A 26,928-nucleotide genomic window follows, 5' to 3' on the forward strand; every position below is an offset into this window, starting at 1 on the left:
CATGCAGCAGACTTCTATTTGGTATCGTTCCCTAAAGCCTGACGTTCTTCCACTGTCATTTATTGTAAAATGATTTTGCTGGTGACAAATTCTCTCACCTTTAATTTATCTGCAAATATGTTTGTTTTAGTTTCATTTTAAATACATTTTTCACTGGATATAGAAACCCATTTTTGATATTTGTTGCCTTCAGCACTTTAAATGTTTCTTCCACTACCTTTTGGTCTCCATTTTTCCTGATAACTCATCAATTATTTTTAATGTTTTGCTCCTTTATATTATGTCTGGCTTTTCTCTGGATATGTTTGAGATTTTCTCTCTGTAGTTGGTTTTCGATAGTTTATTTTTGTTGTGGTTAGTTATGGTTGTATTTATTTTGCCCTCTATTGATATTCCTGAATCTGTAGGGTTGTTATTTTTTAATAACTTTGGAAAATCTCAGCTGTCGTTTCCTCATATATAGTCATGTGTCACATAACAACATTTTGGTCAACAACAAACTACGTATATGGTGGTGGTCCCATATGATTGTCATGGAACTGAAAATTTCCTATCACCTAGTGATGTCATAGCCATAGTAACATTGTATCACATTTATAATGTATTTTTACTGTACCGTTTCTAGGTTTAGATATACAAATACTTACCATTGTGTTATAATTGCCTACAGGATGCAGTACAGTTACATGCTATATAGGTTTGTAGCCCGGGAGCAATAGGCTCTACTATACGACCTAGATGTATAGTAGGTCATACCATCTAAGTTTGTGTAAATATACTTTATACGTTCACACGATGACAAAATCGCCCAACAACTCATTTCTTAAAACATACTCCAGTTAAGTGACACATAACTGTATTTCTTCAGTCATATTTTCTCCTCTTCTTTTGGAATGCATATTAGATCACTTGATACTGTATCACAGGTCACTGAGGGTCTAACTATATTTTCCATTTTTATTCTCTCTGAGGTTTAATTTGGATGGTTTTTATTCATTACCTTCAAATTTACTGATTTTTCATGTGTTCAATAGTCTGTTAATCGCCACAGAATTTTTAATTTCCATTTGGTTCTTTTAAGAGTTATCATATTTTTCCAGAAATTCCCTATTTTTTACTCATTATATACATTTTTGCCTATAGATTATTTAACATATTTATTATAGCTGTTTTAAAGATCTTTTCAGCTTAGTCCAAATTTTCAGATATCCATGTGTCTATTTCTATTGGTAGTTTTGTTTTTCTTGAATAAGTACCACATATTCAAGCTTCCTCCAATCTGCTAATTTTTATTGTATACTGAATGATGTGGATAGTATAGTATAAAGATTCTGGATTCTATTAAATTTCTTGAAGAATACTGAATATTGTTCTACCTGGCAGTTCAATTCCTGGTATCAACTTGATCCTGCAGTGATGGAGTTTTAGATTCTGTTATAGCAAGGCTACTTCCAATGCCCTTTGTCTTACATGTATCCCTTGGACTTGGCATATGGGCTTTATTCATAATGTGTGGTTTTTCTGGGGTAATTTCCTTTAAAAAAAATTTCATTTAGTATTTCTTATAGTGAAGTCTGTTGGCAACAAATTGTCTTAGCTGTCATTCATTAGAAAACATTTCCATTGTGCTTGCATTTGTTATTGAGTTACATAGTAGACAGAATTCTACGATCTCCACCCCAAGATTTCTGGCCCCTGGTTATTTAGTCAAAAACCAATCTCCTTAAGCTGATAAACAACTTCAGCAAAGTCTTGGGATACAAAATCAATGTGCAAAAATCACAAGCATTCCTATACACCAATAATAGAGAGCCAAATTATGAGTGAACTCCCACTCACAATTGCTACAAAGAGAATAAAATACCTAGGAATACAACTTACAAGGGATGTGAAGGACCTCTTCAAAGGGAACTACAAACTACTCCTCAAGGAGATAAGAGAGGACACAAACAAATGGAAAAACATTCCATGCTCATGGGTAGAAAGAATCAATATCGTGAAAATGGCCATACTGCCCAAAGTAATTTATAGATTCAATGCTATTCCCATCAAGCTACCACTGACTTTCTTCACAGAATTAGAGAAAACTAGTTTAAATTTCATATGGAACCAATAAAGAGCCTGCATAGCCAAGACAATCCTAAGCAAAAAGAACAAAGCTGGAAGCATCACGCTACCTGACTTCAAACTATACTACAAGGCTTTTATCACCTAGTGATGCCATAGACATAGTAATATTGCTAAGGAGAGAATCCAGCTCAGCTGTGTCCAGAATATTACCTACAGAAATGGTGAGATAATAAATGGGTATTGTTTTAAGTCATTAACTTTGGGTTAATTTGTTACATAGCAAGAGAAAACTAATGCACTACCCTTTTGGTCATTATTTAAGTTTTTACTTCCCTCCTCAATATGCTCGTTAGTATTTATTTTAGGGTCTTTGAATAGTTCCTTTTTGTATTCTGTCAAGTTTTTAATTATAATCAGTGAGGAAAAAAAGGCTGTAGTGGGCTTATTCTATCTTAGCTTGCCTCAGAAGTGTTTAGGGATAAATTTAAGAAAATATTTTCTTGGTATATTCACTGAAAACTATAAAACCTGCTATGATAAACTTTTAAATACCAAAATAAATGAAGAGATAGATCATACTTATGGAATGGAAGATCAAAATTGTTAGGAAGCCATTATCCTTAGTAAACTAATTCAGGAACAGAAAACCAAACACTGCATGTTCTCACTGATATGTGGGAGCTGAATAATGAGAACACATGGACACAGGAAGGGGAACAAAACACAGTGTGGCCTGTGGAGCAGGGTGTGTGGGTCAGTGGGAGGGAGAACATCAGGAAAAATAGCTAAGGCATGCTGGGCTTAATTCTTAGGTGATGGTTTGATACGTACAGCAAACCACCATGACACGTTTACCTGTGTAACAAACCTGCACATCCTGCACGTGTACCCCAGAACTTAAAACAAAAAAAAAAGATACCACTTGCCTCTAAAGTCATTCGTGGATTCAAAGTGATTCCAGTTAATAACCCAACAACCTTTATTTGGTAACAGTTGACAAATGGTTTCTAAAATGTGTATGGAAATGAAAGGGACATAGAATATGCAAAACAATATTAAAAACAAGGCTGGGCTCGGTGGCTCACGCCTGTAATCCCAGCACTTTGTGAGGCTGAGTCGGACAGATCACGAGGTCAGAAGTTCAAGACTGGCCTGGCCAATATGGTGAAACTCTGTCTCTACTAAAAATACAGAAATTAGCTGGGCATGGTGGCATGGGCCTGTAATCCCAGCTACTTGGGAAGCTGAGGCAAGAGAATTGCTTGAACCCGGGGGTTGCAGTGAGCCGAGATCGCGCCACTGTAATCCAGCCTGGGCGACAGAGCGAGACTCTATCACAAAAACGAAACAAAACAAAAAAAGAATGTGTGGTACTTGATAAGGATTGAGAAATAGATCAATGAAACAGAATATGGAGGATAAAAAAGACTAATATACAGTAAATCGACTTTTGATAAAGGTATCAAATAAACTTTTTAGAGAAAGCAAATTCTTTTCAACAAATGGCCTTGAAACATCTAGATATTCATATGGGGAAAAAGTGAAACTTAATTCATACATTACATGAACAGAAAAAAATTGTTTTTAATTGGATCTTAGCCTGAACATAAAAGCTAAAACCATAAAGCTTTTAGAGGAAAACTTAGATAGATATTTCCATGACTTGGCATAAGCAGATTTTCTTAGGATACGAAAAGCAGTACCTGTAAAAGAAAAAAATTGATAGATTAGATTTAAATTTTTAAACTCTTTTTATCAGAAGACACCGCTAGGAAAATGAATAGGAAAGCCAAAGACAAGGAGAAAATATCTGCAAAACATACCTGACAAATTACTGATATCTAGGATATGTAAAAAACTTCAATAACTCAATAATAACAAGACCTATTATCCAATTTTGAAAAATTGAGAAAACTTTGAACAGATATTTCACAAAAGAAGATATACAAGTGGCCAGTAATCACATGAAAAGGTGATCGGTGTCATTAGCCATCAGAGAAATGCAAATTAAAACCACAATGAGGTAGCTCTACGTACCTACCAGAATGTCTATTATTACAGCAACTGATATCATCACAAAGATTGTGCAAGGATCTGGAACAACTGGAATTTCCACACATTGTTCTGAGTGTGAAATGGTTTGGCAGTTTTTAAATAAAGCACAACATATAGCTACTCTTTGATCCAGCAATTCCACTTCTTGTTATACACCTAAGATAAATTAAGGCAGTGGTCTACAAAAAGACCTGTGCAGAAATACTCATAGCAGCTTTATTTATAATAGATAAAAGCTGGAAATAAAACAGGTTTTTATAAATAGAAAAATGGATATTGTAATAACTAAAACCTGTCAGTAAACCAAAAGACCAGCAAGAGGAATAGATTTTTTAAATTATGGTATGTTCATATAATGGAGTCCTACAAATTCTACCAGTATAATATGGTGGTAGTTATTTTTATGTTTATAAATATATAATAATGCCAACTTCAGGACAAATGAATTAAAAACATAAAATTATTATTAAAAATATCCAGCAAACACCAGCATCTTTTGGGTTTCTTTTTGTTCTGCACTGTTTCTGTGCTAGCACTATAAATTGTAAGTTTGAATTGTAGCTTTTAAAGCAATGCAGTTTTTCTTTCATTTTTAAATTGAGCTCTTTATTCTAGGAACCCCAGGCCCTCCTGGACCAAAAGGTATTAGTGGCCCTCCTGGGAACCCTGGCCTTCCAGGAGAAACTGGTCCTGTAGGTAAGCATGAAAAATAAGAGTTTGCTGTTTTATAAAAAACTAATGCATATCATATTCAGTTTGGGAAAGTCAAATCCTGTTTAGCTGTGAACATTTTCAACACAAGGAAATATGGTGTTCATTCACTTAACACTGCGTACAGAATGAATAACTTTTAATAAAAAGTAGTTAAAATTGGCTGGGCACGGTGGCTCACGCCTGTAATCCCAACATTTTGGGAGGCCGAGGTGGGAGGATCACTTGGGGTCAGGAGTTCGAGACTAGCTTGGTCAACATGGTGATATCCCATCTCTATTAAAAATACAAAATATTAGCCTGCTATGTTGTGGTGGGGGGGACCTCCTGTAATCCCAGCTACTCGGGAGGTTGAGGCACGAGAAGTGCTTGAACCCAAGGGGTGGAGGTTGCAGTGAGCCAAGATCACGCCATTGCACTCCAGCCAGGGTGACAAAGCAAGACCCTCAAAAAAAGGACTTAAAATTATCATTATGTGACCTTATTTTCTAGGCCCACTTTTTCCAGGGAGAGTTAATTCAAGTGTCCTAGAATAGAAGCTTTGATTTTTTTAGAATGGCAGGCTGTAGTAAGTTTGTTTATTGATTTCTAAAGTAAATAACTTCTCTTGGCCCCATATGAGGCCTATAATTCACCCCACCACCCTTTGCACCTTACTCTCTTAGATATTCTGAAACCGTATTAAAATGAATAACTGAAAGGTTTTAGATGCTGAGTGACTATTCCTTATTTTCATTATCCTCCTTCATATTTTTATAACATTTTGTGATCCAAAGGAGTGTCTCAAAAGCACCCTGTTTCTTTTGGATAAAGAAGGGAGCATATGGAAATAAAAGGGAGTTGGAAATTGGAAAACTGGGTGTAACCTGCTGTACTCAATTTTTTAGGTGGTGGAGGTCGTCCTGGGCAACCAGGGCCTCCAGGCGAAAAAGGCAAACCTGGTCAAGATGGTATTCCTGGACCAGCTGGACAGAAGGGTGAACCAGGTGCTGTATTTTTTCATTTTTCCTGTCTTTCTAATTTTCTCCGTGTTGAATTTAACTTGCCTTTTTATTACCCACAGTGAAATTGTATCTTCTTTCTTACTAAGCTACTACACACTTTCCCCTTTTCCTAGTTACCATCTTCCTCTTCATCCTGAGATTATTAGCTCATGTATCTTGATCAAGTTGCCTCCTTCCTATGAAAAACTCCATATCTTTTCTTGTCTAATTTTTCATATCAAAAAGAAGTTACCTAGCTTTTGCAAATTTCTCTATGGTTTACTATGCAATCTATATTTTATCTATATTTTTTTTCTTGTAAGCATATAGATATATTTAACATTCATCACAAATAGAATATATGTTTAGATAGTTTTCTCATGTTAGAATTATAGTTCTGTGTTGGAAATAAATGTTCTGCATGTTTCATATAATATACATTGCTGCACTTAATGAAAACCTCAATGATCTAAAAATAATTTGGCCTTGTTTCAATTTTTATTATCCACTTGAGATTTTTGTTTTGTTTTGTTTTGTACTCTGACAGGTCAACCAGGCTTTGGAAACCCAGGACCCCCTGGACTTCCAGGACTTTCTGGTAAACCTTAATAAAACATGCTGTATCAATCTATAAGAAAATGAGAATATTTCCAAATACATCTATTTTTCCATCTCCACCATTTACTATCATAAAATGCATGTAAGAACCCAGAAAACTCAAAGCTAGTGTTAACGTTAAAACGTTTATTATTTAGCAACTTAGTTTAAGGAGTTGTGTTAAATAAAAATGTATCCTTAAGGAAATTTACATGTGGATATCTCTTCATTAAATTCATAAATAAATGCTGAGGAAATGATAAAGAAAGAAGGCAAAATTGCAGGAAGATAAGAAAAGTCTGTAGAAATATACGTTAATAATAAAAATATTTCTTGAAATTTCAGTCTTAATATATGTTTTGTATATTTGCTCCCTCTTTTGTGCTTACTCTTACTGTAAGCACCAAATAGTAGGAGGACTGAATGTACATACAGATATGTATGTTTATGTTCTGAAATGCCACTGGCCATTTTATGGAGACTTTTCTCAAACCATACACATCTCTCCTAGAAAGTCAGATAGATATCCTTCCCATGATACCAACATGGCAATTATTACTTTAATGTGCCACTGTTATATTGCTCTTAAAAGTGTCAGAGGTGGAGAAAAAATGTTGAGAACAATTTTGCTAGATGGTGATTATAAATATTGGGTAGAATGGTCTTCGGGGACACATAACAACCATTGAAGAGCCTATCTTTCATTAGTCTCAAAATTAGACTCAAAATATTTGTTTTAGAAATTTCCTCCAGCCATCTTGAAACTATTTTTGAAGATACTTTATACTTTTTTCCCTCATAGCTATTGGTGATGTGATCATTGCTCTGTCTTAACACAAAAGATGTCTTTTAGGATGAAAGCTATTATTTCTATATTTGTATATATACTCTAATAAATACTTCTGCTAACAAATACATATATTTAATAGGAAGGATGGTTTTCTGGGTAGATTTGGGATTTGGTAGGAGATGGAAATGACTCTTGTGAATTCCATTAATTGCCTTAATATGTGTGAATAGCTAACCTTATAGGCAAGCCTGTAACTCAGTATTATTTAATGTATCTTCTAATAATACTTTACTTTTATAGGCCAAAAGGGTGATGGAGGATTACCTGGAATTCCAGGAAATCCTGGCCTTCCAGGTCCAAAGGGCGAACCAGGCTTTCATGGTTTCCCTGGTGTGCAGGGTCCCCCAGGCCCTCCTGGTTCTCCGGGTCCAGCTCTGGAAGGACCTAAAGGCAACCCCGGGCCCCAAGGTCCTCCTGGGAGACCAGGTATGTCCATGAGTGGTAGGGGAATGGTCTATTTATTAGTCCATGTATTTCATTTTGCTGGCAGGTTATTCAGTCTTCAAGACTTTAGAATTTTTCCAGTGCATTGTAGGATGTTAAAAAAAAAGACTAAAATTTGTAATATAATAACTTCTTACAAGTAAATAGCTTGGTTCATAGCTAACTCCATCTATTTCCATGGTTCTAATAATTTGCTTTAGTAATGCATTTTATCATTTATATAGAGGAAGTAAAACAACTTGGAGGAATAAAGGAAATGGTGGCTTTATTAGTCTTGTTACTAAAAGGTAAAACTATACTGTTAACCTGTCAGCAAAATGCCATCTGCATTTTTAAATGTGAGCTTCTCAGCATGTCATCACAGAAATCATTTTAGTGATCACCCAATAGATGCTTGTGGTCCATACCAAAAGTATTGCTATGGTTCTGTCATATGATCAGCAAATCTCACCAGGCACAATTAAAAAAAATTATCTTCCGTAGGAACTAGGCAATCAAATTTATCTCCAACATCACAGCATGATCAAATTGACTAGTGATCTCTTCATACCAACCTCATGTCTGTACCTCATTTGTCTTGTGTTCACTGCTCAGTTTTGCATCCAACGTTCACCTTTTCATTTTGTATCTGTGCTGTGTCATTTCATTTTACTAATTTTGGAAATGCTCGTTTTCATCCTTTATTAATGTCGCTGAGCCTAGTCACTGGTGATAGGTTATGAACAGATTTTGAGGCCTGATATTCAAATTTTATATTTCTGGTCACTGAAAACTTGGAAGTAAATGTCCTTTTATTCTTTGAAAATCTCTGACATTATATAAGTGCATTTCAAAATGAAAATTTTATTTATATTACAGTAAAATGTAAAGTGATTGGAGTTCATTTTAATAAGATGTTCAAAACACATAAATTAAATGGGATAACATACTGTGTTCAGAGGATCATTTTCAAAACCAAATTTTATCTGATCTGATATAATCTGATGGAAAGTATTATTTAAGGTTTTATGTTTGTATACTATTGAAGAAAACCAGTGAAAATCTCCTCAGCCATGTTAACTCTCTTGCATGTGATGTAAAGAACTGAAGCAAGTATCTTGCTTGGTTTTGCATGTAGTAATTAAAATAAACCAAACTATTACCTTTTTTATATTTTAATCTTCACTGTGGTTATTCATTTTTACTAGTAATGAATGAGTAATGAGCTCACTGTTGAACATTACTTTGAAATTTGTTGGTATGAAGCCATTAGTCACAAAGATGCCTTACAAATTACATTTTTAAAGAAATAATAACAAAAGTAGTTAGAAGAATGCATACCTGATGAGTGTTTGTGACTTCTCAATTTAATTATAAATTAAAACTGAGTTGTAAACCACATTGCTCTTAGAATTGATTGTTCTTAGTCTGAGCTCAAAGTAATGATTATGATAGCAATGACTTTTGGCCTTTAAAAATATGCCACAGTGTGCTGTTTTCATTTCAGTTTTGTCAGTAAGTGGTGATAATTTGGTTTATATACAGATGCATGGATATGAACTTTCAGAGTATTCTTTTATTGAAATACATTTTAACTTGAAAGTATTTAGTGTAATGCTTTTTAGTTTCTTGATATTTCTAACAGTTTTGATATTTTTCCTTTTTGTTAATGATGACATTGGGCCTTGGTGAACTTTGATCCCTATCCAGGTCCTACAGGTTAGCTCCTTAACTCCAAAGTAGTAACTGCATGAAGTTTGAAACTTCATATATATATATATATATATATATATATATATATGCACACCTGTACCTAATGTTTTCAAGTGTTTGAATGTATTTTAAGAGCATATGTGCCAATTCAATTCTTACATAGTGGCTTATCTCTTTAAGTTTTCAGGAACTTGTAGAACCTAGTGTTTCTGTCTATTGGAAAGACCCAAAATTACCTAACTAGGAAAACTAATTTAACATTTAAAAATTCATATATTTGTGTCATTTTCAGTTGAAAATCTGTAGTACCCAAAACAGCCTTATATATTTTACCTTTCTTTGGAGTCTGTTTCTTATGTTTAATTTATATCTGTTAATGCAAACAAATCGAACTATCCTTCAAAAGGACATTCTTTTTTTAAACAATAATATGTATTATCAGATCCTGAAAATATGTAATTCTTAACTTGCCATATCTTTTGCAGGTTTTCAAACTATCCCACCTTCACATTTTGGGTTGTTACAAAGTTCTCAATTCTACTGCTGTTAAAAATGGGCTAATAGGGCCAGGCACCATGGCTCATGCCTGTAATCCCAGCACTTTGGGAGGCCGAGGCGAGCGGATCACCTGAGATCAGGAGTTCAAGACCAGCCTGACCAATATGGTGAAACTCTATCTCTACTAAAAATATAAAAATTAGCCAGACGTGTTGGCATGCACCTGTAGTCCCAGCTACTAGGGAGGCTGAGAAAGGAGAATGGCTTGAACCTTGGAGGTGGAGGTTGCAGTGAGCTGAGATCGCACCACTGCACTCCAGCCTGGGCAAGACTCCATCTAAAAATAAAAAAAGAAAAAAAGGGACTAATAGGCACAGAGAAAAAAAAAATCGGTGCAGGCCGGGCGCGGTGGCTCACGCCTGCAATCCCAGCACTTTGGGAAGCCGAGATGGGCGGATCACGGGGTCAGGAAATCGAGACCATCCTGGCTAACACGGTGAAACCCCGTCTCTACTAAAAGTACAAAAAAAAAAAATTAGCCGGGCGTGGTGGCGGGCACCTGTAGTCCCAGCTACTTGGGAGGCTGAGGCAGGAGAATGACGTGAACCTGGGAGGCGGAGCTTGCAGTGAGCCAAGAACGCGCCACTGCACACCAGCCTGGGCTACAGAGCGAAAAAAAAAAAAACAAAAAAAACAAAAAAAAACAAAAAAAACCCAATGCAACCAGCACAGATTACAAGGTTCTTAATCTTATTTTCATTATACATATGTAAACAGTACACACCAAAGAACAACTACCAAGAGCTACCCAATGGAAAATTGCTGATTCCTGGTGAAAGATGTTTGTTTACCTAATTAGCAGTAAAACGAGCCACAAATATTTGAATGTATTTATTGTTATTCAAAATAAATAGTCCTTTTCAAATTTGTAAGAAAGAATTAAAAGAGATAATAGTATACCCCATGATGTCTGGCTATTGAGAATGGCAGGACATTTTTTCATCTTATACAATTAAAATACATAATTTTTCAAGATTGTTTTTAGGAAGCCATTTGTTTCTACCTGAATTGATTCTCTAGTTTCTTACTCCACTGCAAACTCATTATTTCATAGAACCATAGAATGTCAGATCTAGAAGGGACCTAAGTTTTACCTATGTCAAGGAGAAATTATCCACAAGTCAGATTTTATTCAGGACTATTGCAGTAGAGTAGAAACTATTGCAGTAGGAGAGAGACTGAGCTCAACTTCAAATACAACCAAGAAAAGTGATTATTTATAGCCAAGGAGCAGAGTGAGAGGGCCAGTAATAGAAAATTACTAAGAGGAGGCATCAAGGGTAGAGAGGAGTGAGTTCTTATTAAACTGGCTCAACAAGATTTTTGCCAGAAACAGGCCAAGGATTTAGACATCAAAGGTGGGAGATGAGGAACTTGATCAGATATCAAGGGTGAAGGGACTGTCTTTAAACCGATTTAGCAGTATTATTGATGTAACTGGATTTGGAAGGCCAAAATGTAGGCCCAAGGATGAGGCCTAATTGAGAGGAGGGCTCAGAGGAACCTGTCTAAAGTTTGGTCAAGGAGTCTTTGTCACATAGGAAAAAATTGAGGCTTAAGAGGTTAAGAAACTTGCTCAAGGTAATACTGTTAGTTACTGGCATAACTGGGACTCTGACTTAAGGCTCCTCAGTGATCAATTAGGTGTCTGTTCTACAGGGAGCAGACTGTTCACTGCATCCACTTTCTTGTTTTCTGTTACCTCAAAAGCTCCATCAACATCTCCATCAACCAGATTGCTTCTTGTGTTCTTCTTAAATTATATCATCGAAAAGAGTAAGACAGTGCATTCTATTTAACTGTCACTAAGATAAAGCGAAGACTAGGGAGGTACTTTGAAGTAATGTTGAGTCCCACCTTATCTGACCTACATAGAATTTTGCTGCTTTGATTACTGCTAAACTCTACTGTTAGCTAGGAGATTTCTTTCTTCTGAATTACTATAATATATTCAAAAAAGAAAAAGAATAGTAGCCACATTCCTTTAAAAGAAATGTAACAATTTCTTATTTACCAAATGTGCTCTAAATTGCATAGTTGTTGGAAGTTGGTCTCTGTGATGTTTTCTGCTTTGCAATAGTTGAAGACTACAACCTGAAGTGGAAACTGAATTTAAAATATACCAATCAATTCATCAATATGCCTTTAGTAATTACTACTTATGGACAATATTTTAGGTTTTTGTTTTGTTTCCTTTTTCAGTTTAACTTTGTTAAATAGTTGAAAAATAATGGATTGTGAGCCTCATACAAAAAAAAAATTGACTTGGCATATAGCTCATTAAAATGTTACCTTTTAAAATACAGTCTTAAAAGTTTTGCTATGATATGATCCAAAGTTTTCCATGCTAATTACTCAGGCTGAAATGTCATATTTCAATGAAATATTTTTCTGAGAGTTCTTGTTATTGGTCCCTCTATATCAAACACACATATAAAATGTCTTTACTCAAACCCTGAATTGTCTTAGGTGGGAATTCTAATTTATTTATCTAATTTTGTGGCCAGACTCTGCTCTAAGTATTGTCTTGAGTTAATTTGCTGTCTGTGATTTAGAAACAATTTAAACAAACAGAAGCCAATATTTAGCTTTCTGAATTTCAAAGTATCAAATGCTTTGGAAGTTTCATTAGGAGATGATGATAATGTTTTCTATTTATATGGCATGCCACAATTTACATCATATAATGTACTTTTATTGTAAGCATCTTAAGGACAGAGTTGAGTCTTGCTCATCTTTGTGTTTCCTGTAGCACCTTGCACATGGCAGACATTAGGCCAGTATTTTAAAACTTGAATCTGATCTTTAAAACATTCCTGTGAGGGAGGTTAGGGCAGATAGCACTATTCCCATTATACGGGTAAAAAACCATGCTCAGAAAGATTGAATTGCCCAAAGTCATATAGTTATTAAGTAGCAGAGTCAAAAATAGATCCTAGGTCTTCTAATTCCTAGGATTCATTGCTCTAGCACGATTTATTCTCTCTGCTAACATTCGGTGCTTATAAATCATAGCAAGACTTGTAAGAAAAGAAAATTGTGTTTATAGTCAATTAACACTAACCAAGGGGTGCTCTGTTTGTAGGCTTTTAATCTTTTTATTTAATGATCCTTCTTTTAATGGTGAATAGCCTGTTAATATGTGCATTGAATAATAATAGAATAAATATGATATTTTCTGTGGTTTGGGGTGGGATATTGCATGCCAAAATATTTTCAAGTACCCTTTCACTGATAATCTTCATATCTTGGAAAAGTTGAATCTTTATTTTTGTGTTCAATGGTGTACAAATATATATTGGCTTTTTCTCTTTAAGTAACTTATTGTAAGTACTATAATAATAATATAATAGTAATAATAGGCCAGGCATGGTGGCTTATGCCTGTAATCCCAGCACTTTGGGAGGCCAAGGTGGTTGGATCACCTGAGGTCAGGAATTCAAGATCAGCCTGGCCAATATGGTGAGACCCTGTTTCTACTAAAAATACAAAAATTAGCTGGGCGTGGTGGTGGGTGCCTGTAATCCCAACTACTCGGGTGGCTGAGCCAGGAGAATCCTTAGAACCCAGAAGGTGGAGGTTGCAGTGAGCTGAGATCACACCATTGCACTCCAGCCTGGGTGACAGTGAAACTCCTTCCAAATAATAATGATAATAATAATTGAATAAATAGTAATAAGAAAGCCTCCTGATTAATTATGAAAAAAATCAGAATGTGACTTCATGAAATGCTTTTCAAATACAAACAAAAGTACAGTTGGTAATGGTCATTGTATATTCGTGTTTTGATTTTTCTATTCTATCACCCATGATCTTTATATTTATTGCCAATGAGGCCTTTAAAGTCAACTGTATCTTCTTGAAGCAGTCTGAGCATATCAAGAAATTGACACCTGGTGTTTTTATTAAAAGATAACACAAGCCAAGATAAACTTCAGCATTAATCCAAAATTACCCCTTTGCTAAAGGAATTTGAAGGCCGTTGGTGAAATGGTACTACCTAGCCAACTTTAATGTTTTGAGAAGCTAATTTTTGGAAAGCCACAGCAGCAGTGTTAACATGATATCTTCAGTAGAGTTTTCTGTTTTCTGGATTAACAAAGAACAACAGCTTATCCTTTAGAATAAGCTCTATTTGAAAAAGTTTGGCTCTCTATAATTCTGTATGGTTCTGTTTGCATACTGATTATGCTGTAAGTATAAGAAATGCTGGCAAAGAACGTTATTGTTTTAACTTGTACTATAATGTGAACCACTTCTAACTCATAATCTTATTTTGTACTGTGTGATGTCTGATACTGCTAACATCGATCTTTGGGCTTTGGTGAACTCTGATCTTCCCAGGTTTTCAAGGTTAGACTCTTCACTGGTCAATTCTTTTTTTTTTTTTTTTTTTTAATGCTTTGTGTGTGTGATAAGAGAAATGCAATTTTTTGCTATAATTCAGAAGTCATTGAAGAGTGCTGTTATCCTCAAGCTGGGGTTTTAACATTTTGATGAAGGTAATGTGACTTGATTATAATTAAGTTTCAAATGACGTTAGGGTCTTTGTGTTTGCAATTGTTTATAATAAGTAATCAATGCATAAAGACATGTTGAATTTTAAATGGAAATACACTTATTTTTACCTTCAAGACTGCATTAAAATATTTAGGCAAGCATATGACCCATTTGTAATCTCTGAATATTGATTTTATTTTCTCAAAATTTTATTTTCTCAGATTGCCCTGATCTGTGTATTTATGGCTATTTTCAGTGATGGCAGAGATATACTATTGAATACAATTAAAAATAAAACTTATATGTTCTTTATGTAATTAATAACTCATAACTTGAAGGACTCTAAACATCAGGTCTGAATTAACATGCAAATTTCCCATTTTTTTTTAAATTTCAAAAAGAGCAGTGCCTTAGGTTATTTCAGATGATACAGTGTTCTGATAACCTTTAAATTGGAGTAGAGAGTCATAAAAGGTTTCCTTTTTTCCCATCTTACTTTGTTATTGTTATTAGGTTGATTCACAGTTTATTTATTTTTCATAATTTTCTGATTTGCTACTTAATTTCTAGTGCAAATCATACATTATGGATTAAATTAACAAGTTTACTTAGAACACTGAAGTTACGTTTTGGTTTTTTTTTTCAAATGTACAATGTACTAAACCTTTTCGTTATGATTGAGAAGGGAATTTCTGTGTTGTCTGGTTGCCAGGCTGGGGTGACTATATGAGTTAAATTGTTTGATGATAAAACAGTTGTTGAACTATTGTAAATCTCCTTCCTCTTTCTCATGTGCCAGATAGAGTCATGTTATGTTATAAAATTACATAGAAATACCTGAAAGATTAAAAAGATGCTCATATTTTAAGATATGTTTTTATCTTCAATTTTACTAATAAAGAAAATAATAATAATAATTTTAAAAAGCCCTTCCACAGTTTGTACCCGGCACTGTGCTAAGTAATTTTTACATGGTATCTCATTTAATCCTTGGAACAACCTGCTAAAGTAGGTGCTATTCTTAATTCCATTTTATAGAAGAAAAAATTGAAGCCAAGGAGATTAATAATCTTACTGAAGTCAAACAGCTAGTAACGAATGGAGCTGGATTTGTAACCCAGCATTCTAGCTCCAAAGTCTAGTGTTCTTAATCATGGTGTCATTCTGCCTTGTTAGTATTTTGCCATTGATTCTGAATCTTAAGAGTATTGGAAAGGAAACTAAAGTCTGATTTTTATTTTAGATTAAAAAGACAACCTTTTGTCCATATATAAGAATGAACTCTATTCTAAATTCATAACAAGTGCCTATTATAGTTCCTTAAAAAATAATCCCTACATATCTTCATTTTTTGTTGAAATCAATAAAATCGGAAATGACCAGAGGAGAGAAGGTGTAAATGCTAACTATTGGCTGTTCATTATTTAGGGTTTTGTAATTATTTTCTTAAGGCAGGATTACTTAGTCTCAGCCTCAGTCACTGAACACTGCAAGCAAGTAGCACCTATTTGTCACCTGGTGACAAAAGACTTGACCAATGATAAGATCTCCCTGGTTGCTTAATGGACCTGTTATCTTTATTCAGAAAAACAAATTAAAAACATAGCATAAGTAAAAATGCTAAGCAAAATCCTGTTTTAAATTATTTTGTTTATTCACAAGATACGTACAGAATTCTTTATTTTTCTTGAAAAATATCTAAAATGTAAAGAATATGAAAACATTTTAAAAATGAATTTTAAGGTACTTTGTTGATTCAATAAATTTCTAACATTTAAAAAAGTTCGTATGTATCAAGCATATCACTAAAATGAAATTAGTTTGCTTAAATTACTATCTGCATTGCATAGTAATAAAAGCTGAATAAATGTAACTACTTACAAATAAAGCAATTTGATTTTAATCACAATGAAACAAAATGGCTTGAATTTCTGATTGCCCTACAGCAGTGATGCTTAAAGTGTGGTCCCTGAACTAGCAGCTTTAGCTTCCACACAGTCCTTGTTAGAATGCAAATTATTGGGTCTCTCCTAAGTCTCTTTTTTCTAAATTATTTATTCTTAAGGCTGGTCAAGTGCAATAACAAGAAGGGAGGAAAGAGTTGAACAAGAAGTTCAATCTATAACTGAACGATCAATTGAGATAACTCACTACCTTCAGACCAGTCTCCTAGGTCTTACTGAATCCAAAACTCTTGGGGTAGGCCCAGGAATCTGTTTTAACAAACTGTCTATTTGATTCTGATGCATGCTCCAATTTGAGAAAGTGCCCTACAGTTTCTGTTTAATTTCACTTTAAGTCAAACTCTTTGTTAAGGATTACAGAACCACACATTGTTAAGTCATGAGTCTTTTTCTTTAGATGTTATTTTATTGAATTTAATATATTATAAAATGTAAACTAAAAGAATCTGCAAGTCAGTATTAATAACAAAAAGAATCCAGTCCAATTTATATTAGAAAGGGAATCAGCATAGGTCTATATATTTTAATGTTGTCTGGGTTTTATTCTGCAAACTAATAGGAAGATGACTGATATTTTAAAAGCCTGACTTTTATGCTACTCTTACGCTATACTGAAATGTGGTCATTTGCTGTGGATTATTAAGGTCTACCAGGTCCGGAAGGTCCCCCAGGTCTCCCTGGAAATGGAGGTATTAAAGGAGAGAAGGGAAACCCAGGCCAACCTGGGCTACCTGGCTTGCCTGGTTTGAAAGGAGATCAAGGACCACCAGGACTCCAGGTAGGAAATGGGAGTAGATATGTGATGAGGAAAGAATGTGGGTGTTTGTATTCAAAATGTGAATTCTAAGCTGCATCATTTTAATTAACACTCACTAGACAAGGTTCTATTCGTGGCTCACTGGTGAATTAAAAAGACAGTAGAAGGCAAGTTTCCTATAGTCTCCTAAAGGGGCTTTGCTGTATTATAGTCAAAGAGTTCCTGAAAACATACTTTACCTGGAGTCTTTTTTTATGCATATTTGGATTTGAGTAGCCTTCATTTTATGGTAAATAGAGGAATCTTTTAGGCTTTGAAATTAGATAAAGTTAGGGTCAAATGTCAGCTCCCCTGCACAATTCTGCTTTGTATCTCTGAGGAAAACAGACACTGGGTTTCCATCTTCACCTATAAAAAGAGAATAATAGCACATCCACTCATGTGCTTTCTATGTTGGTTTGAGTGACTCAGAGAAGAGAGTCACATTCCTCTTTATGGGTTCTCAAAACTGCCTCCATTCGGTCAAGATGATTGCTGGTGGATTTGGCAGTCAACAAAATCTGGACTGTCTTTTAATTCTGAAGACTGCTTTATGGCAGAAAAAAGTATTTAGCGTAGTGGTCCTTAAAGCTTTTCAAAGTCTAATCTTTTTCCCCATGCCATCACTATTCTTCCAGTTACCTAGACTTAAAAATTTACTTCTGTTTACTCATTCTCTACTCATTCCCTATAAATATGCGTATTTCCAGAAACAATGAAGAATAAGTTTCACCTGCTATACCCCTTTACTACTAAATATTTTAATGCAGATTTCTTAAGATTAAAAATATTCTCATGTGTTATTATAAGATGACAATGAAAAGCTATGGGATTGTTTATATTTTATAAAATTCTTACCAAATGTCTTGGCTGCAGCCTGTAATCCCAGCAACTTGAGAGGCTGGGGCAGGAGGGTTGCTTGAGGCCAGGAATTTGAGACAAGCCTGGACAACATAGCAAGACCCTGTCTCTAAATTTTTTTTTAATTATATAACCACAGTATACTTATTAACTTCAGAAAATTTAACATAGATATACATTAATTTCTATCTTTCATATTCCAGTCGGGTCCAGTGACCTAATAGTGTTCTTAGCATTTCTCCTTCCAGTACAGGGTCCAGGCCAAGTCATGTTTTGCATTTAATTGTCATATCTCTTTAGCCTTCTTTAATCTGAACAGTTCCTAAGTCTATTTTCTTTTTTTCATGACCTCAACGTTTAAAAACAATTGTACCCCCACCCCCATTTTAAAATAGAATATTCCTTTTTTGTCTGATGTTTATTCATAATTAGATACAGGTTATGCATCCCCAGCTGGAATACTACATGAGTGATGCTGTGTCCTTCTCAGGCTAACAGATAAGGAGGTCCATGATGTCTACCTGCCCCTCATTTGTGATTTTAGTTTTGATCATCCAGTCAAGTTGTTGCTCAGTTTCTCCACTGTATCATTATGTTTTTTCTTGCAACTAGTAAAACTGTAGGAAGGCATATTAAGATAGTGCAAATATACCACTCCTCATCAAAAATTTCCCTTAGATTTAACATCCATTAATGATTTTGCCTCAACCAATCTCTACTGGGATAGTGGCAAAATGATGTTGTTTCAACTCTAGCACTGCCTCCACATTTACTAGTCAGTTCTACTGTAAGCAAGAGCCTTCCCTTCTCTCTGGTTTACTTATGCATTTCTTATCATTTTGAACTCATTTTTTCCCATGTTTTCCACTAATTTACAATTTCTAAACTGTCATTACTTATTTCGATGCTCTCATTGTTCCAGATTTGGAAGCCCCTTCAAACTGGATTTGATGTTTTTCTGATATGTACTTCCTTCCAACTATTTTTTTAGCACTTTTAAATATTATTCCATAATAAGATGCTCCAGGCTTGTCCCTCTTTCATTCTTACTAATATAAGCTTTGTTGTCCTGCACTTGAAGTAAAGCAATAGCCTCTTGTATGATCTTGCTATTCCATATTCTTCCTGTATTTGGGTGGCTGAGGTGGGATGATTGCTTGAGCCTAGGAGTTTGAGGACAGCCTGGGCATCATGGTGAGATCCTATCTCTATAGAAAAGAAAGAAAAAGAAAGAATAAAATAATAGTTACCTTTCATTAAGTACACAGCATACATCAGTCTTCTAAGCACTTAATACTTGTTAGCAAAAGACAATGAGCTCTGCAGGAGAAAAAGGAAGAGCTTTATTTTCTATAAAAAGTAATCTGTGGATTGGGAAGGCACAACTTTCAGTACAAGTGAAAGTGTGATCTCTGAAGAACAAAGGGAGGATTTGGCTTAAGGGAAAGTTCTCACCCATGTTCTCAATCAGGTCCATTTATGCAAATGAAGGATACAGACTTCATCAGTTCTGATTGATTGAAATACTTGAGCCCTGATCAGGTGATTTCCAAGACCAAAGCCAGAAGTCTGCCAGATGTTTCTTTCAAATGGCCAGTGGGCAGGGGATGTTTTCAAGCCACAGTTTATCTTCGCAGTGGCTTGACTCTATTGTAGAAAGGGAGATCCTGTGACACTTTTACAACATCTTTACAAGAACACAAGATATGTGACATTTCCCTTACCCAGCCATGGCCAGTTGGTTGCGTTTTAACTTTGCGCACCTCAGTTAGCCATGGGAAGTTCATTTTGTCTGTCAGCCAGGGGTATATTTTAACAATATGAACTGTCTCATTTAATTCTCACCACAACCCTATGAAGTAAATACTGTTATTTTCTCTATATTTGAGGTGAGAAGACTATGAATCAAAGAGGTTAAATAATCAACTCAATTCACACAAGCTAATATAAGGCAAAATTGAGATTATAGTCTTGGAAGTTTGACTCTAGAAACAGTGCTATATGCCACTATGCAATTCTTATGCCCTCACTCCCCTTCCTCCCCTCACTGCAATTTTTTTGTAACATTAATGATTTTATTTATTCAGGGTAATCCTGGTCGGCCGGGTCTCAATGGAATGAAAGGAGATCCTGGTCTCCCTGGTGTTCCAGGATTCCCAGGTATTTGAAGGGATTTTTGTGGTTTCCCTTTATATTAAACGCCTCTGGGACAAGATAGCCATTTTCTGATTTGACTGGGTAAAGGTTGTAGCCCTGTTGCTTTGCCATGAAACTGTATGTACCTTCTGTGTAGGCATGAAAGGACCCAGTGGAATACCTGGATCAGCTGGTCCTGAGGGGGAACCGGGACTTACTGGTCCTCCAGGTAAGACTTGTTCCTGAAGATAGTTATACCTGATACTTAGATGCTTTAAAGAATTTGAAAATTTTCATTCTGTCTTTCAGCCAGACCGTTGGAGGCTAAGTCCCCAACAACTGAGGGAAAATAAACAAGGCTCTCCTTTTATTTACTAATCTCTTACATTCTCTATTTTATTAACATAATATTGATAGCAGACCTTTTAAAGTTAAGATAGATACAGGATCAACAAAAACACTTCCTTGACATTAGCTTCTATACTAACTTCCCCAAATTCAATTGAACAGATCACAAGAGCAAGTCACATATGAATTTTTAAAAATATTTTTGATATTAAAATAGTTCATTTTGCTAAGAGGCTTATAGAAGCTTCTTATAAATTGAGAAATAGGGAATCCGCTAAATTCCCCTAGTAGATCAAAGGGTCGCTTGACAAGCACAGCAAGCAAAAACTGCAAATGATGTTGGAGTCAGAATGGATGTGTAAGAGAGTAAAATTGTCTTCCCCTGATACCAGTGTTCACAGATTTATAATGGATGAGACTTTCTAGTAAGTGAGTAATATTCGAAGTTTGAAAATAGAGATGATATGCGTACTTTTTACACTGACCCTAATAAAATTATTTTTCAATTGAAAGTTATTTTTCAATTTTTAGTTTTCCTAAACAGATTTCTGTTAGATACAGCAGCAGTTCAAAAACTGGTTTCTCTCACACCAATTCTTGTCCTGAACTTAGATCACTTTGGCTTCCATTTCTTGTAACCTTTCTCTTTCCCTTCAAATTTGTGTGTTTTGCTTCATAGGTCCTCCTGGATTACCTGGTCCTTCAGGACAGAGTATCATAATCAAAGGAGATGCTGGTCCTCCAGGAATCCCTGGACAACCTGGGTTAAAAGGTCTACCAGGACCCCAAGGACCTCAAGGTTTACCAGGTACCAATGCAGATCATCTTTATTATTATTATTATACTTTTAATTTCTGGTATACATGTGCAGAAAGTACAGGTTTGTTACATAGGTATACATGTGCCATGGTGGTTTGCTGCACCCGTCAACCTGTAATCTACATTAGGTATTTCTCCTAATGCTATGCCTCACCTAGCCCCTCATCCGCTGACAGGCCCAGGTGTGTGATGGTCCCCTCCCTGTGTCCATGTGTTCTCATTGTTCAGCTCCCACTTAGGAGTGAGAACATGTGGTGTTTGGTTTTCTGTTCCTGTATTAGTTTGCTGAGAATGATGGTTTCCAGCTTCATCCGTGTCCCTACAAAGGACATGAACTCATCCTTTCTTTATGGCTGCATAGTATTCCATGGTATGTATGTGACACATTTTCCTTATCCAGTCTTATCATTGATGGGCATTTGGACTGGTTCCAAGTCTTTGCTATTGTGAACAGTGCTTCAATAAACATATGTGGGCATGTGTCTTTATAGTAGAATAATTTATAATCCTTTGGGTATATACCAAACTGGGATTGCTGGGTCAAATGGTATTTCTGGTTCTAGATCCTTGAGGAATCGCCTCACTGTCTTCCACAATGGTTGAACTAATTTACACTCCCACCAATAGTGTAAAAGCACTATCTCTCCACATCTTCTCCAGCATCTCTTGTTTCCTGACTTTTTAATGATCACCATTCTAACTGGCGTGAGGTAGTATCTCACTGTGGATTTGATTTGCATTTCTCTAGTGACCAGTGATGATGAGCTTTTTTTCATATGTTTGTTAGCCTCATAAATGTCTTCTTTTGAGAAGTGTCTGTTCATATCCTTTGCCCACTTTTTGATGGGGTTGTGGTTGTTTTTTTCTGGTAAATTTGTTTAAGTTCCTTGTAGATTCTGGATATTAGCCCTTTGTCAGACGGATAGATTGCCAAAATTTTCTCCCATTCTGTAGGTTGCCTGTTCAATCTGATGATAGTTTCTTTTGTGGTGCAGAAGCTCCTTAGTTTAATTAGATCCCATTTGTTATTTTTGGCTTTTGTTGCCATTGCTTTTGGTGTTTTAGTCATAAAGTATTTGTCCATGCCTATGTCCTTAATGGTATTGTCTAGGATTTCTTCTAGGATTTTTATGGTTTTAGGTCTTACGTTTAAATCTTTAATTTATCTTGAGTTAATTTTTGTATAAGGCATAAGGAAGGAGTCCAGTTTCAGTTTTCTGTGTATGGCTAGCCAGTTTTCCCAACACCATTTGAATATGAAATCCTTTCCCCATTTCTTGTTTTTGTCAGGTTTGCCAAATATCAGATGGTTGTAAATGGGTGGCATTATTTCTGAGGCCTCTGTTCTCTTCCATTGGTCTATATATCTGTTTTGGTACCAGAACCATGCTGTTTTGGTTACTGTAGCCTTGTAGTATAGTTTGAAGTCAGGTAGTGTGATGCCTCCAACTTTGTTGTTTTTGCTTAGGATTATCTTGGTTATACAAGCTCTTTTTTTAATTATTCTATATGAAATTTAAAGTAGTTTTTTCTAATTCTGTGAAGAAAGTCAATAGTAACTTGATGGAGATAGCATTGAATCTATAAATTACTTTGGGCAGTATGGCCATTTTCACGATATTGATTCTTCCTATCCATGAGCATGGAATATTTTTCCATTTGTTTGTGTCCTCTCTTACTTCCCTGAGCAGTGGTTTGTAGTTCTCCCTGAAGAGTTCCTTCAAATCCCTTGTAAATTGTATTCCTAGGTATTTTATTCTCTTTGTAGCCATTGTGAATGGGAGTTCACTCATGATTTAGCTCTTTGTCTATTATTGGTGTATAGGAATGGTTGTGATTTTTGAACATTGATTTTCTATCCTGAGACTTTGCTGAAGTCACTTATCAGCTTAAGGAGATTTTGGGCTGAGACAATGAGGTTTTCTAAATATGGAATCATGTCATCTGCAAACAGAGACGATTTGACTTCCTCTCTTTCTATTTTATACCTTTATTTCTTTCTCTTGCCTGATAGCCCTGGCAAGAACTTCCAATACTATGTTGAGTAGGAGTGAACTCAGGATTAAGAAACTCACTCAAAACTGCACAACTACATGGAAACTGAACCACGTGCTCCTGAATGACTACTGGGTAAATAACGAAATTAAGGCAGAAGTAAATAAGTTCTTTGAAACCAATGAGAACAAGGATACAATGTACCAGAATCTCTGGGTCACAGCTAAAGCAGCATTTAGAGGGAAATTTATAGCACTAAATGCCCACAGGAGAAAGTGGGAAAGATCTAAAATTGACACCCTAACATCACAATTAAAGGAACTAGAGAAGCAAGAGCAAACACATTCAAAAGCTAGCCGAAGGCAAGAAATAACTAAGATCTGAGCAGAAGTGAAGGAGATAGAGACACAAAAAATCAGTGACTCCAGGAGCTGTTTTTTTTTTTTTTTTGGAATAGAAACATTTATTAATAATTTGCAACATACTATATCTTAAAATTTTCCACTTTTAAAAATATTATCACTATTACACTCAATTCTAGGGTACGTAAAATTCATACATATAAATTATAAATAAACACCCAAATATAGTGTCAAAAGTCATCACATTCATATATAAAAAATAATAATTTTCTAAGTGGTCTCAGCAAAGAAAAGAATAACTAGGTTTAAATATTTTAATAATGTGAATTATCTTAAAATATTTTTAAGTCAGCAGAGTGCCTGGGCTGGCCATGATGCCTCACGCCTGTAATCCCAGAACTTTGGGAGGCTGAGGCAGGCAGATCACTTAAAGTCAGGAATTCAAGATCAGCCTGGCCAAATGGCATAACATCATTTCTACTAAAAATACAGAAATTAGCCAGGCGTGGTGGCGCACACCTATAGTCCCAGTTACTCAGGAAGCTGAGGTGGGAGGATCGCTTAAGCCCAGGTCGAGGCTGCAGTGAGCCCAAATCATGCTGCTGGACTTCAGCCTGGGTGACACAGTAAGACCCTGTGTCAAAAAAAAAAAAAAAAAAAAAAAAAAAAAGGAAACCACAAATAACTGGAGGTTTTAGATTGTTGATTGCATTTAAAAACCATTTCACACTAGGTGACAATATTCCGTATATATACAGAAGACTAAAAACATATTAACAGGCCTAGCAGGTCTACTCAAGAGGAATAAAACCACACAAAAACTTGTTCATATATGTTCATAGCAGCAGCATTCGGAAGAGACAAAAAATGGAAACAACCCAAATGCCCATCAACTGATGAGTGGGTAAACTGTAGCCTATCCACAGGGTGGAATATTATTTATCAGTAAAGAGAAAGAAAAGTACCACAAAAGCTGCAACATAAACAAACCTTAAAAACGTCATCCTCAGTGAAAAAAGCCAGTCATAAAGCACTATAAACTGTAGGATTCTATTTATATGAAATACTCAGAATGGCAAATCTACAGAAACAGAAAGTAGACCTGAGGTTTCTAGCGGCTAGGGAAAAGTGGGGATTCGGAGATAATAGCTAGAGGGTGGTGATGGTTGTACAGCTCTGTAAATACACTAAATACCACTGAATTGCACAATTTCAATGGGTACATTATTCGGAATGTGAATTATATTGCAATAAAGATTTTACAAAATAAAAAATGTATTATCAGGTAAAGATTTTCTACTGTTGTCACCGTTAATCTTAACCTCATAAATCCTAATCCTGCGCCAGCACTGCCAGAAACAGAAAGAATCTACGCCATCCCAGCCATGCATCTGTGGGGGCACATTCAAGGAAAGTCTCCTAGTTGTCACCCACATGGCAACTCTAACCAGGGATGGCCAAAAGATGTCCCTGACGGACAGTCACAAGGTGGCAGCTCATCTGAAGGGCCCCCAACTGATACCAGGACTTCTTCACCGAAGCTCCTCAATTCAAGATACTTCAGAGTGGCCCAGCAGTGCAGATTTTCTTTATTTTTATTTTTATTTATTTCTGTGTGTATGTGTGTGTGTGTGTGTGTTTTATTTTATTTTATTATACTTTATATTCTAGGGTACATGTGCACAACGTGCAGGTTTGTTACATATGTATACATGTGCCATGTTGGTGTGCTGCACCCATTAACTCATCATTTACATTAGGTATATCTCCTAATGCTCTCCCCTTCCCCCACCACACAGCAGGCCCCAGTGTGTGATGTTCCCCTTCCTGTGTCCAAGTGTTCTCATTGTTCATTTCCCACCTAGGAGTGAGAACATGCAGTGTTTGGTTTTCTGTTCTTGCGATAGTTTGCTGAGAATGATGGTTTCCAGCTGCATCCATGTCTCTTTAAAGGACATGAACTCATCCTTTTTATGGCTGCGTAGTATTCCATGGTGTATATGTGCCACATTTTCTTAATCCCATCTGTCATTGATGGACACTTGGGTTGGTTCCAAGTCTTTGCTATTGTGAATAGTGCCGCAATAAACATACGTGTGCATGTGTCTTTATAGCAGCATGATTTATAATCCTTTGGGTATATACCCAGTAATGGGATGGCTGGGTCAAATGGTATTTCTAGTTCTAGATCCTTGAGGAATTGCCACACTGTCTTCCCCAATGGTTGAACTAGTTTACAGTCCCACCAACAGTATAAAAGTGTTCCTATTTCTCCACATCCTCTCCAGCACCTATTGTTTCCTGACTTTTTAATGATCGCCATTCTAACTAGTGTGAGATGGTATCTCATTGTGGTTTTGATTTGCATTTCTCTGATGGCTAGTGATGATGAGCATTTTTTCATGTGTCTGTTGGCTACATAAATGTCTTCTTTTGAGAAGCATCTGTTCATATCCTTTGCCCACTTTTTGATGGGGTTGTTTGTTTTTTTCTTGTAAATTTGTTTGAGTTCTTTGTAGGTTCTGGATATTAGCCCTTTGTCAGATGAGTAGATTGAAAAAATTTTCTCCTTCTGTAGGTTGCCTCTTCACACTGATGGCAGTTTCTTTTGCTGTGCAGAAGCTCCTTAGTTTAATTAGATCCCATTTGTCAATTTTGGCTTTTGTTGCCATTGCTTTTAATGTTTTAGACATGAAGTCCTTGCCCATGCCTATGTCCTCAATGTTATTGCCTAGGTTTTCTTCTAGGGTGTTTATGGTTTTAGGTCTAACATTTAAGTCTTTAATCCATCTTGAATTAATTTTTGCATAAGGTGTAAGGAAGGGATCCAGTTTCACCTTCCTACTTACGGCTAGCCAGTTTTCACAGCACCATTTATTAAATAGGGAATCTTTTCCCCATTTCTTGTTTTTGTCAGGTTTGTCAAAGATCAGATAGTTGTAGATGTGTGGTATTATTTCTGAGGGCTCTGTTCTGTTCCATTGGTCTATATCTCTGTTTTGGTACCAGTACCATGCTGTTTTGGTTACTGTAGCCTTGTAGTATAGTTTGAAGTCAGGTAGATGGCATTGAATCTATAAATTACCTTGGGCAGTATGGCCATTTTCACGATATTGATTCTTCCTATCCACGAACATGGAATGTTCTTCCATTTGTTTGTGTCCTCCATTATTTCATTGAGCAGTGG

At 35.7% G+C, this 26,928-nt stretch overlaps 1 protein-coding gene across 6 annotated transcripts in view; it reads left to right on the forward strand.

Moving 5' to 3' along the window:
- COL4A5 (collagen type IV alpha 5 chain) overlaps window positions 1–26,928 on the forward strand; it is a 265,725-nt gene that overhangs the window by 221,030 nt on the left and 17,767 nt on the right. For 4 of the 6 annotated variants that reach the window (XM_077988274.1, XM_028841868.2, XM_077988275.1 and 1 more), the window contains 8 exons: window positions 4,741–4,821; window positions 5,724–5,822; window positions 6,367–6,417; window positions 7,507–7,692; window positions 17,069–17,202; window positions 20,169–20,241; window positions 20,375–20,446; window positions 21,245–21,373. In XM_077988274.1, coding sequence (XP_077844400.1) covers window positions 4,741–4,821; window positions 5,724–5,822; window positions 6,367–6,417; window positions 7,507–7,692; window positions 17,069–17,202; window positions 20,169–20,241; window positions 20,375–20,446; window positions 21,245–21,373 — 825 coding nt within the window. Of the gene's footprint in view, window positions 1–4,740; window positions 4,822–5,723; window positions 5,823–6,366; window positions 6,418–7,506; window positions 7,693–9,399; window positions 9,491–9,887; window positions 10,614–17,068; window positions 17,203–20,168; window positions 20,242–20,374; window positions 20,447–21,244; window positions 21,374–26,928 lie in introns of those variants that run through there. The other 2 variants (XM_077988276.1, XM_077988277.1) reach the window with 2 other exon arrangements.

The sequence above is a fragment of the Macaca mulatta genome, chromosome X, assembly GCF_049350105.2.
Source record: "Macaca mulatta isolate MMU2019108-1 chromosome X, T2T-MMU8v2.0, whole genome shotgun sequence".
Taxonomy (NCBI): Eukaryota; Metazoa; Chordata; class Mammalia; order Primates; family Cercopithecidae; genus Macaca; species Macaca mulatta.